Genomic DNA, 13,228 nt, shown 5'->3' with positions numbered 1-13,228 from the left:
TTTTTTTCTAATTCCCTATGGTTAAAGAGTAATTTGAAAAAATGTAAAATTTCGTAAACCGAATAGCTGAGTTTGTTTTTTCGATGTCATTTCTAAACGGCTAATCCAATGAGGCATATGATATGGCATTGGAAAGCTTATGAAAATGCGCTACCTTTTCATCTTGAAAGTGTTTTTCTAATTTTGAATGGTTTAAGAGTAATTTAGAAAATGGTCCAAGTCCTACCGAGTTCGTATTCTCGAGCTAATTTTTTAACCGTGCGTCCGAATGCAGCAAATGATATAGCGTTGGAAAGCTTGAACAAATGCGAAAACCTTTTGGTATGTATTGTTTCTCCCAATTCCTTACGGTTTTAAGTCAGTTTTGAAAATGGAGAAAAACGTATTTTCGCCGTAATTTCTACAAACTTTATCGGAATTGGGAAAATAATATACCATTGAAAAGCTACGGAAAATGCAAAACTTTTTCATGTCGATGGTTTTCTCTGATTCCTAGCCGTTTTCAAGTAATTCCGAAAACGGTGGGATCATTCGTTCTGCTTCTACCGCGAAACAGATTCTTCGAAAATGCACCGCTTGAAGAACCTGAACTTCTCGGTGCGTGTACCTCAACTTCACTCTGTTTTTCACATGATTTTTTTGCTCGTAGCTATTCATCCACTGCTCGTTGCTCTCCATCCACTCACCGGAATTGAGCAAATGATATCTAGATCGAAAGCTGTTGTAAACACGCAACTTTCCCGTGTTGATCATTTTTTCATTCTGGTGACGGTTTTAAAAGTTTTTCATCTGAAATTCATTCAGTGTAGTAGTTGAACTTTCCTGTTTTTTTACGTTGAACTTCTGTGACGTGTTTTCGTTTGTAATTTTTTCATCTATTCGTCAATATTATACAAATGATATTACTTTTGTACAAAACTCTCTCACAATAATTTTTTAACTTTCACCGACCGAGGACTTGAACTTATAACAACAAAACTTTTATTCTTTGCTTTTTTATTCTTTTTTTAATACGAAATGCACACTGTGTAGTACGTGAATTTCTGATAGTTATCAATCTGAACTTCACTCGGTTATGTAAAAGTATCTGTGTTTTTTATGAATATTAATCTGATTTTCTTAATCTTTATTATGAAATTTTGAAGCGCTCTATTTTTAAAAGTTGAACTTCTTGTTATTTTATTTTTGAACTTCTTATTTCCATTCTTTAATAACTAGGAAAATCCGAGTTTTCTATAATCATCGAACTTCTCCATGTTTTTAATATGGACTTTCTGGTTTTATTTCTTAATTTTTTTATGCAATATTGAAGTGCTCTATTTTAAAAAGTTGAACTTCTTGTTATTTTATTTTTGAACTTCTTGTTTCCATTCTTTAATAACGAGGAAAATCTGAGTTTTCTATAATCATCGAACTTCTTCATCTTTTTAATATGGACTTCCTGGTTTTATTTCCTAATCTTTTTTATGAAATTTTGAGGCGCTTTATTTTAAAAAGTTGAACTTCTTGTTATTTTAATTTTTTGAACTTCTTGTTTCCATTATTTAATAACAAGGAAAATCTGAATTTTCTATAATCATCGAACTTCTTTATCTTTTTCTTCAGTATGTGGTACACGTGAACTACATGCATTTACACAAAAACGAATGAACACATTTGAAAGAGCATGAAGTTCTCACGTAGAGTTCAAAAAATAGAGTGAATTTTTTTCCACAAGAAATGTTGGACATTTTGGTAGGCGAACTTGTACAGTTTTTCAATTGGTTTGCACGTTGAACAGCGTCAATGTTAAAAACGGAACTTCTCTTTTCTTTTTCTTCTAATAAAAACACATACTATACATTATAATCTCTGTTATTTTAATCTCAATTTCTTAGTGCGGATCCATGTCGGCAGCACGCGATTGGCCAGATTCGTGGAGGAGTAGGGGCTCTGACCAATGTAGCTGACAACAACTGCACCACCGGCATTTTTCTTCTACAAACTTCCAGCGTTCTCATATTACTTGAACCTCTAAAATTATACTTATTGAACTTCATGTGGTTTTTGCAAAGGACTCGCTAGCATTTTTTGTTTTGTTGAATTCCATTTTGCTTTCCAAGGCTTTTTAAACATAAAAGCTTTACTTGTTTTCAATGAATTTTTGGATTACAACAAGCACCCATGGAGCATGCACACTTTGCACAACCAATTTTGAATGAAGTGCTATTTTTTGTGCACTTTTAAAATACATATAACACGGTGCCAAACTGCAAAAAAATACCAAATCCAAACTACTCCCGTATACATTACCGAGCTCCACCTCAAGACCTCAAGTACGGCCAAACATCAAGACCAATAGTCAGGAACCTAAAGCATTATACCACTACTGAAGCTATATGGCCAACTAGCAATTTGCAAAACAAAAAAAAAACAAATGGAACGGCCAGGTGCTCCATCAAAGGGAACAATTTTTTCTTTGGGACCACCTCTAATTTGCTGCAAGTCTACAACAATCACAAAACACAACATTTGAACCTACTATTGTTTTTTCTTCTTCTCCAATATATATTGAACTGCTGAGGTGGCATAGTTGAACGGTCGAGGCACTGCGGCGCCGGCTGTAGGTGGTGGACCTAAGTGGCAGTGGCGCGCGTGACCAGGTGCAGGTCGAGACTTCTCCCAGCTGCAGGTCGAGACCTCCCCCATCTGCAGATGGAGCCACTCTAACGCAACAGCGGCAAGATGATAGGTAGGTCTTTCGAAAAACAAAAGTGAGAGAGACATTGTTTGCTCCTTGGGCATTACACCGAACAACTGTGGAGCACCATCTTTGACCACTGAAAAACAAAACCCAACAAAGATCAGGCATGGACACTTCGCTGCAGCATATGGTACATCGGTGTGAAAATTAAGAGCTTGTGTATCATTTTACCTGTGGATCTTGAGGGGTTGCGGTACAGTTGGAATTTCGTCCGTCCGCAGCTATGGCCTGTGAACTTCGTGTGGCGGCGCAGTCGACCTGCAGGAGCATCGTGGAGGAGACTGAAAATGGATCCTTGCATTTCTATCTTGTCAAGCTCTGTCTATTGAGCTATGTGCTCTCGACCAAAGGTAGCATGGCAGGAGCAACTAGTACTTGCTTCATCAGAACAAAAATAGAGCTAAGCACAAAAATGCTTCACTTCTAGCACGCATAATAGCAAACACATAGAGTGCACCTGGTTCACATTCATAATACATAAAGATTGGCTTTCTGGCTAAGCATCAGCACATGAGAGTATGAGTGAACCTCCAGCACAGTTTCCCTAGTGCTATCGAGAGGAGAAAAATGCAGGTAGGTACCTTTGTAGTGGGTGTACCCGTCGCCGCCATAGCAGACGCTATTCACCACATGGCACTCGCACACCCTGCCCCGGTACGTGTCCCTGCACGCCGTCACGTTCATCGCCTCGTCCCGCCAGCACCCGCCGTTCCGGTGCAGGCACTCGTTCGTCTCCATGTCTGCAGAGAAAAGCTCGTCAGAAGTTCACTCGTCGATTCACCCTTCTTGTCGTCGGAAATGAAGGCCTTGGTGCTCACCATGGCTCAGGCAGACTTGAGGCTCGGTCCCCTCCTTGAAGCCGGCGCACACGGCCTTGAGCACCGCCGTCCTCTCCAGCTTCCCTGCACGCACACACCACACACCATGTTAGTTCTTCCGTCGCCGGAGAAATGAAAGAGACAGCGCAGCAACGGCCAACGGGCCAATCCACCTCTGTACTGGACATCGTTGATGACGAGCATGGGCAGGATGGTGATGTCCCGTGCGACCCGCGCCCGATCTAGTCCTCCTACTCCTTGGACAGCACGGCGTTGTCGGCGTCGGCGTCGGGGTCGCCCATGCACGCCAGCACCTTCTCCAGCGATAGCCCGAGCGAGGCCACCACCTCCTCGGTGCGCGCCTTGCTGTACTTCTTCTCCTTCATGGAGCACCGCGGCTTGTAGTCCATGGCGAAGTCCCACCACGCCCACGGCCGCCCGCTCTCGTTGGCCACCCGGTGCACGCACAGCTGCCGCAGGTTCTCCACCACCACCTGCTTCCCCTTGTACCCCTCCCCGAAGTCCTCCTCCGGGTCCGGCGTGCAGTACCTGCACGCCCAACCACATCGTCTCAAGCTCTTGCCATGGCAAGTACCAGAGAAAACTTCCTCGACCAGCAATGGTGTGCCAAACTGAGAGTAACAAAATCATTTTCTGGGTGTGCCAAACTGAGATAAGAGAGACTGAGAGGGTAGCATCAGCACATGAGACTATGGAGAGAAAGAAAGAGCTTCAGCCACACATCGACACATGCCCAGAAGCTACGTGCGCAGTGAGTCGAAGTAGGAGCTCACTATTGGCTTTGAGCCAGCTGGCTGCATGAGTTGAACGGCGTGGAGGGGCTGCATCGAACTGTTGCATCTCCCGCCGGCTCGAGCCACCTCCGCGTCACACCCTTGCAGCCTAGACAGTTAAGTTCTGTGCAGTTCAATCAGTCGAGACATTAAAGTTCAGTTAACAAAACTGTAGAAACAAGAGAAGAAATGCATCAGTTTTGTACAGAAGAAACACAAATCCGGCAACCACTAGTCGAGGTCGGCGACATCCGCTGCTGTGGGAATGAGATTGCCGTGGCTAGTGGGAGCTCGGGTGTGAGTAGCCTCGAAGCAAACACCAGCAACCGAGTAGATCCAAACAGAGCAGCAGGGGCGAGCTTGATTCCTCGTCTAGAAATGGCCAAGTTCTGAGTGCGTGGAAGAAGGACGCGGCGGCAGGGGGGAGAAGGTCGTGGTGGCAGGAGCAAGAAGTTCGCGGCGGCAGGGGAGCCTGAGTGCATGGCGTCCCGAGTGGCGGCGCTTGGAGAGGTGGAAGAAGGTCACTCGTGGTCATCCGCGGCACGGCAGCAGCGCACCGGGGAGGTGTCCCGCATCGGCGGCGTGCAACAGCGGTCCAGGGGAGGAGAGACGGGGCGTCGTGGGTTTCGGTCGGGGACCGGGGTGGCAGCGGTCGAGCGGGGGGGATGGCGCTCCGGTGGCCAGGGAGCGGGGCGGCGAGATGCAGGTGCCGCGCCCGGTGGGTCGCGCGCATCAGTGTGGGAGGAGGGTTGCACGCATCAGGGTGGATTGGGGTGGAGTGGGAGGAGGAGCGCCGGCGGATGGGGAGGTGGCGCTCCGGCGAGAGGGGCGTCGGCCGTGTGGAAGGAAGTGCGTCGGCGACGCGCGGGTCAGAGGGAAGAAGCGCGCTGGAGCCAGGGGTGGCGGCGGGAGGTGGTCGGGAGATCCGGCAGAGGTGATGCGGGAGGTGGGGTGGGGTTGGGAATGGGCCAATCGGGCTTTTCTTTTTTTGTGTTTTCGGGAGTTCGGGAACGTCTCATCGGGCCTATACAGGCGTCGTGATCAGAATAGTTATTCTCATCATGGGATTAGAATAGTCTTGTCTTATTTATATATATATATATATATATATATATATATATATATATATATATATATATATATATATATATATATATATATATATATATACACACACTAGTAAAAGGGCATGTGCGTTGCAACGGGATAAAAGTATTACTCATTCTTGTCCTCATTGTTGACGGTGGCATGGTGTCCATCTAATCGCAATGGGTGTGAACATTGCTCAATCCAAGGTGATCAGCTCGGCCATCACACGACACACATGTCACAAAGCCACGCCGGAGCAATGGAATATTTAAAACTTTAAAATTCTAACCTGATCGAACTTGACGTGGGGGCAGCCCTGCAAGGGATACTCCTTGCACCACCCCTCACATTTCTACTCGTTTTTACTTCTAGTATTGATAGTAGGCAATAGGAGGATATCTTCATTAAGTCCCCGAATTGCGACACAGAATAGGATCGATTATAAAATTCGGCATACACAATAGAGGGAAACTATCAGTATACACTGGATACATATAAAAAACTGGAAGTATATGCAATGCAGAGGATCAAGCTAAATGAAAACATCATTATAGATGATACTCCAGGCGGGAGGTTAGAATATTGTATGACAATTGACAAAAGAAATTTACCTCCTTCCTATCACTTCAAAAAAAAATTAAAATTCCTGTGAATATCATATATTCTGCCTAACAGATAACAAATTAAGTGTAGTTCCAGTAATCAATCACAACATGATAAAAAGTTCATTTCAGGACATATGCATTCATTTGAAGTCGTTCTTTTATCACGTGGCATTTTCTCCCAGTATATCCGGTACATGCTTTAGTGTACTACTTTTTCTGCCATAGTAACAACTTTGTTATAGCTCCCCAAAACATAGTGCACAAACAGAAAAAAATGGCATGCCTTTTGTGGGAGGTTGCCACTTCTCAGTCAGTAGTAACACCACAAAATCATCTTTTTTTTCAACTGTAGCACTGCCAACACCTTTGATGCAGAACATCTTGATGACCAATCTTAATACAAACTATGTATACAATTATAGTAGTTACATGCTATAATTGGTCTCTAGTGATTGGACCCTTTCAGAGAGCTAGTAAACCAGCAAATTTCAGTTAAGCACTCAAGGGACCTATAACAGGTATTTAAATTAAAAATACTGTGACATCTCCTCAGAGAAGTAACATAATTTAGACAGAGCTTGCTGCTGACAGGTTTTGAAGAGACGACTGGAAGGGAACCATTGGCAACACGGGGCTAGATAGTTGAGGAATTTAACCTTGGGCAAGAGGGGATCCTGTACTCACTGTAAGAAAGCTCCAGAGAGTCTATTTCCTCTGAACACCCCTCACGCCTGTGGACGAGCGTTGACTAACTTAGAGAGAAATAACATACATCTAGACAGCGTGTCTGTTCACAGGTTGTGCTAATACTTTTTTGTAGCCCCAGTTTTAGATCTTTTTCCTTCAAAATTTCTTCTCTCATTACCTCGTGTCCGTTGCTCAACGAAGATGCTCAGCCGAGGATCTTTTCACCTTGTTGCTACCTGTTAAATTGGGATGAACGTTTCAGATATGGTGTGGCATTTGCATGTACTGGTTCGGATAAATAATTAGGAATTCGGTGGGCCGAACACACACACACAAATATCTTTAAAGTAATTTTCCTTGTAAATAGGCAGGAAGGAGAAACTTACAGTGGGCAGGTTGGGAAGCTTCTCATTCACCATCTTTTCAAGAGCTAGAGCCAACTCCATTGGTAGAATCACAAGACGCGTGCAAGATAGAACACATGAATATTTCACAAGCTATAGGGTTCCACAAAACAAAAGCAGCAAATCAGATTAAACAACCTGCTACTTTCTTTCCGAGTCCTTGTATATTTGACTGATGACATGTTGAATTCAAAAGGTCATTGGAGAGCAGCTACATAACTGACCAACAACTAAAACGTCACATATGTTTGACGAAGCTACATAACTTTACATACACCTACTAACTTTATTACCCTGTGATTAAGTGTTACTTTCCCTAGTTGATTAACTTGGCACAAATGACACCTCTTTTTAGAACAACCGAATATGCAATGAACAGACAGGGCAAACACATCAATAGAAACACACACAACCATAAATGAACTTACTACAGAGCATCACCTTTTTCAGAGTGGTCGAACTCTGTTAATGGAGTCACAATGAACTGGAGCCTGACCCTCCCTCCATGTTTGTTCCGATTGACACAAAAGAATACACCAAGCATCACCCATCCGTTTAAAGCTAGCACACATGGAATAATAGTATTAATCTCTCATACAATCACGGCAATCTGCATATGATAGTAACAATAAATGCAATCAACACCAGTAGCAATAACCAGTACAAATAGCTAAAAAATATCACTTCAGTAGGAGCACCAAAAGCATGAAAGAACATCACATATAAGTATATAATTGATCCAAACCATAGCTCCCTGTACAACAAAATTGCCCCAAGCAGAGCAAAGAATAAAGAATGGAATACACAGCACAGGATATGGTACAAATCTCCAACCAAACCCCTCCATCTCTCTGTATAAAATTCCCCAACCGAACCCCTCAATCTTTCACATATGTATGTCCCCCAATTATTTTGAACCAATAATCAGTCCCCTTCTTTTCATGATGTAATAGCATTCAGAAAACCAAGATGCAATAGTACCACGGGATTGGGTTTAGGGGAATGCTTGGTATGTGTTTAGGGAGAGGAAGGCGAGGATGTAGGACGCAGAGGTGGGGTTGAGTACCACCGCTCAGGCCCTCTGCAGCTTTCTATCTTCATCATCTTGACCCTGAAAATTTTGAAGGACTTCAGAAAATGAAGAGTTCAGTTCCGAATTGCCGGAAAGGCTCTAGCACAGATCATGCTTGGGTGTTAATATTCAGCGACCCGAGACAGCAAGGAGAACACGTTGATGATGAGGTGAACGCTGATGGTAACAAGAGATTCCTGTAGGCGTGATGCCTGTAGCGGACTCGCGTGAGGCGGGCGATGAGGGCGCAGAGGTGGTCGATCTCGGCGTCGAAGCGGCGGAACTGACGGAGCTCCATCTAGACCTCGGCCTTCTCCTTCTGCAGGCGCCGCATCATGGCCGTGGCCTTGCTGGCGGCGCTGGCCGTAGCAAGGCGCTCCTCCTCCATCTCGCCCCACAGCGCCTGCGGTCTCCTCCTCCGCCTCCACCCTTGCCGCTCCTCTTCCTCCCCGTCTCCACCCCCAACCCTCTTCCTCCCCATCCCGCCCCGCCCTTCTCCCTTCCCGTAGACTCCTCCTCTGCCTTCACTCTCGACGCCCCTGTTCCTTCCTGTCCCCGCTCCGCCCCTCTCCCTCCCGACGGTCTCCTCCTCCGCATCCACCCCTCTTCATCCCATCCCCACACCCGCCCCTTTTCCTCCCCATCCCCGCCCCCGCCTCTCTCCCTCGCCGCGGACTCCTCCTCCGCCTCCATCCTCGCTGCCCCTCTTCCTCCCCGTCACCCGCCCTCTCACTCCCCGTCGCCACGCCCACCCCTCTTTAGGGAGTGCCGCCACCGAACCGCCACGGACGGTGAGGAGCCGCACGGGCGTCGGGGGAGTCGGGACGTAGCCGTGGTCGTCATCCACTTAAACAGAGGACTGCGGGTTGAATACCCAAAACCTTAGGGACGTTTTTGCAAAAAGGCCGACGACGTACGACAGAAACCCAATTCTCTTTATTATTAGGTAAAGATATAGGGTGGGTCTATTATGATAACACCCCTTAAGACTCTTATTCTGCACACCAAAACGTCTTATTCTGCTAACACCTCACTACCCGCGAACTGAACCACAGCAAAAATTCCGAGGCTCATCTTCACCCCACCTCCCTCACGACAACCACCTCGCCCACTCCCCTGATTCCAAACCCCACCTACCGCCACCTTCTATCGGAGTGCCACCCAGGCCGCCGCCACCCCACCCCGCCCTTGTCCACCTTCTACCGGTGCCGTTGCCGAAGCACCTCCCAAGGCCGCTACCCCGCCGCCCGGCCCCCGTCCACCTCCTACCGGCGCTGACGCGCCACACCTTCCGGCCACCCGCATCATAGCGCCGACAGATAGGGGCCATCGTCGCCCTGTTCATCGTCCCAAGGCGACCAGGGTCTCCAACCGCCGCAGCCCTACCGGATCCGGCGAGATCCGGCTGCCCCCGCACCTCCCTCCCGCTAACCGCCGGCGGGCGCCCCTCCCTCTCTACGCACGCGCCTCGTGACCAGTGGATCCAGTGCTGCCGGCGGTGACCAATGGATCCTCTGACACCGGCCTCCTTCCCCCGACGCGGATCCGGCGGGCCAGACCCCAATCACTCCTCTGCCACCGGCCTCCTTCCCCCGACGTGGATCCGGTGGGCATGACCCCAACCACTCCTCTGCCGCGGACCCAGCGGGTGAAGATTTGACATCGCCGGGTTTTGCACCCCCTCTCGCCCCCTGTGCAGTGCGGACGATGAGCACATGCAGCCCGATGGGCACATGCGTGCAGTGCACCCTCGCCGGCATAGGCCCCCTTCATTGCTCCAGCCTCGGATTCGGCATCTCCTGGCTCGCATCCAGCTGCTATGGGGGTCGATGCTCCTCCCAATGGAGTTTTCCACTTCTCGCGGTCCATGGCACGGTAACGCACCCTCTCTGGTTGGTGGTGGACGGCTGCAACCATCGGCAAAGGAAACCACGCCGTGGTCCTGATCCAGTCCGGCCTCTCCCTACTTTGAGCCATGGAGCAGCAGCCCCACGCGGGATCGAGATGCGTCGGTCCCCGCGACCTGGGTAGCGCATGCGGGGCAGGAGAGGGCCGCAGGATCCACTCGCCAACGCCTTCCTCCCCTCTGCATCTGCCTCCACCGCCAGCCCCTCCCATGCCGGCAGTGCACACTGGCGCACGGGCAGTCCGCCCCTTGATGGCGTGCAGTACCGGATCGATGGATTAGGGGAGCTCCAGTTATCCTCTACCTGCCTCCCCTCCACACCTCTGTGTAGTTTGTTAGAGCTCCCGCTGCTCCCTATCCACGGGTTTTGCCGCACATGATGTAGTACATACCCCGCACAGTGGTTCGTTCCCCCGCACGTCACGTCGGTGTTCTTTCTTCTTGTGTTTTGTTGCAGTTCCCTGTCTGATGCACTACAGAATGTCTATTCTTGTTCTTGCGGTCAGTTTATAGATTTTTGCAGGAGAGTGAAGAAACATCAATTGGCTCCTGATGCACTTTGAATGTTTTGCCTGAGCAGTCCACTTCGCCCCAAACGGCCATGCCAGCTTCTTGCGTTCGTGTGCATAGCTTTGTGTATGTTTGTTTATTTGGAGAAAATATCAAGTAGACTTTAGTTCACTATTGGCCATTTGGAGTGCACTCAGTAAGAAAGAGAAGACACCATTTGCAGTGCATTATTTTTTGCTAATTTTACAAGGACGAGAAATTGTAACCGAATTCAATATCATGCAACTCTGATCCTATGAGTAATGAGGTTCACTTTGAAGTGTGTTGACGTCCGCTTGTGCTCTACGTGAAGTGCAAAATTTTTATGGAAGAAAAAACAGAGTAATTAGGTTCACTTTGAAGTGTGTTGACGTTCGCTTGTGCTCTATGTGAAGTGCAAAATTTTTATGGAAGCAGAAACAAAGTAATGACGGTCACTTTGAAGTGTGTTGACGTTCGCTTGTGCTCTATGTGAAGTGCAAAATTTTGATGGAAGCAAAAACAGAGTAATGAGGTTCACTTTGAAGTGTGTTGACGTTCGCTTGTGCTCTATATGAAGTGAAAAAAAAGTTAAAAAGAAATGAAAAAATTAATGCAGCTCACTTAAACTTATGTCGAGGTTCACTTTTTCTTCGATGTGCACTGCACTCGCCTCGTATCACAAAAACAGTAATAGAAAAACTCATGCAATACTTTGTCGGACATTGTAGTGCGGTTTTTTGTCTGATGCAGTATGGCTTTCTGTCTGATGTAGTGCGGTTTTCTGTCTGATGAAGTTCACTCGCCGATTTGGCTGTCGCAAAAAACCGAGTGTCCGCATTTCAGTAATTTTAAAACTGCTCTTAAACCGTAAGGAATTAGAGAGAGTGTTCTACATGAATAAGTTGCGTCTCGTCGATATCTTTCTAACGGCGTATCATTTGAATCATTTCGACAAGCGGTTTTGTTGAACTTTCTCGAAAAACGACCGCTGCCACTCGTCGTCCGCCGCACCATTTTCCAAATTAACTTAAAATCGTGAGGAATCTCAAAAATACTTCAACGTATGAAAGTTGCACCTCGTTCGTAGCTTTCCAACGGCGTATCACACGCCTCGTTTCGACAAACGGTTCAAAAACTGGAGCGAAAATAGTACCGAAAATTTTAAAAAACTTGAAAAACAGAATTCCGCGATTTAGTAAATTTGAAACTGCTCTTAAACCGTAATGAATTATAGAAACATTTATATATGAAAAAGATGCGCCTCGACGATATCTATCCAACGTCGTATCATTTGCTTCATTCCGACGAGCGGTTCAGAAGAAATCATGAAAAAACGCTCGCTGCCACTTGTCATGGGACGCGCCAATTTCAAAACTGCTCTTAAACCGTATGGAATCTCGAAAAGTGTTCAACATGTCGAAGTTACACCTAATCCATAGCTTTTCAACGGTATATTACACGCCTCATTCCGATAAACGTTAAAAAATTAAAGTGAAAACAGTACCGAAAAAATAACGCGTGCAGTTTTTTCCGATGAGAAGTTCACTAATCTATATTGCAGTGCTCGTGGTCAAGAAGATGCAGTGCGCTTCTGTTGAGTGTGCAGTGCCGAAGTGGTGTGCAGAATAGTTATTCTGCTAATATTAGCAGAATAGACCGTCTGTATATATATAGGACAAATGATACAAGCAGTGGTAGTTACCATCACTTCTATTTTGTATGTTGTATGCAGTATCCGTCAAAATCGAAAGTATGTACGTGTAGTATGTAGTATATAACAATGATTAGGTAGTATATATACTAATTTTTAGGTAGTATATACCATGTTTTGAGTATGCTGTTTTTTACGTACAAATATGTACGTATTTCACAAATATAACAAAAACTGTGGGCTTATATGCAATTTTTTAATATAACTTGCTTTGAAATATCTTAGATATAATATACGAATATATTTAAAATGATAAAGTAGTATATATAGTACCATATGGTAGTATATGAGACATATGGGGTAACTACCACCGGGTGGTAGGATGGATTTTCCCTATATATATATATATATATAAATATATATATATAATTTATAGGACTTATCTCAAAATTTTAGTTTTTCCATTTTATAAGGCTCAATTTGGTTGTTTTTCATCACATGTTCAGATTTCAAGGTGCATTAAATCATTGCATGCAAGTATTAATAGAAAATTGACCAATGCATGTACTTTATGCATGCATGCATTGTAATTAATGCATTGATAAACATAATTTTTTGAGGATAACAAGAGCATTAATTAGGTGTTTTTGCAAAACTACAAAAAGTATTCCACCACTTACCATCTACCTTGATTGGTGATATTTTTAAATTGAGCACTATAAACCGGAAAGGAGGGAGTAGTCAATAAACGAGAGAATTGCACAAGAAGCGGCCGACAGCTGGGACCAAGCAGCTCGAGCAGTATTTGTGTTTTTGAGGTGTGAGCACTGCAGAGTTTTTCGATGTTTATCCCAGATATTAATTTTTCTCCTCTGAACAACAACGAAAACATCACTGCAGGTATTAACTGGGCGGGCTGTGGCCCATC

At 45.7% G+C, this 13,228-nt stretch overlaps 1 protein-coding gene across 7 annotated transcripts; it reads right to left on the bottom strand.

Moving 5' to 3' along the window:
* Positions 1–2,191: 2,191 nt before the first annotated feature.
* On the bottom strand, positions 2,192–6,933 carry LOC123159447 (uncharacterized). Of its 7 annotated transcripts, none has more exons than XM_044577287.1 (7): positions 6,915–6,933; positions 4,356–4,464; positions 3,735–4,110; positions 3,562–3,645; positions 3,325–3,483; positions 2,915–3,001; positions 2,192–2,819 (listed from the first exon to the last, which is right to left on the bottom strand). In XM_044577287.1, exons 2-7 carry the CDS (start codon positions 4,407–4,409, stop codon positions 2,521–2,523), a joined length of 1,059 nt encoding a protein of 352 aa, XP_044433222.1. In that variant the 5' UTR covers positions 4,410–4,464; positions 6,915–6,933; the 3' UTR covers positions 2,192–2,520. The 7 variants fall into 7 exon arrangements, with proteins under 7 accessions (XP_044433222.1, XP_044433223.1, XP_044433224.1 ...); XM_044577288.1 differs by lacking the exon at positions 6,915–6,933 and adding an exon at positions 4,562–5,324 and having other exon boundaries at positions 4,356–4,479; XM_044577289.1 differs by lacking the exon at positions 6,915–6,933 and adding an exon at positions 4,562–5,324.
* Positions 6,934–13,228: the final 6,295 nt, after the last annotated feature.

Source organism: Triticum aestivum, chromosome 7B, assembly GCF_018294505.1.
Source record: "Triticum aestivum cultivar Chinese Spring chromosome 7B, IWGSC CS RefSeq v2.1, whole genome shotgun sequence".
In the NCBI taxonomy this organism is placed as follows: domain Eukaryota; kingdom Viridiplantae; phylum Streptophyta; class Magnoliopsida; order Poales; family Poaceae; genus Triticum; species Triticum aestivum.
This window is presented reverse-complemented; position numbering and strand designations above follow the sequence as displayed.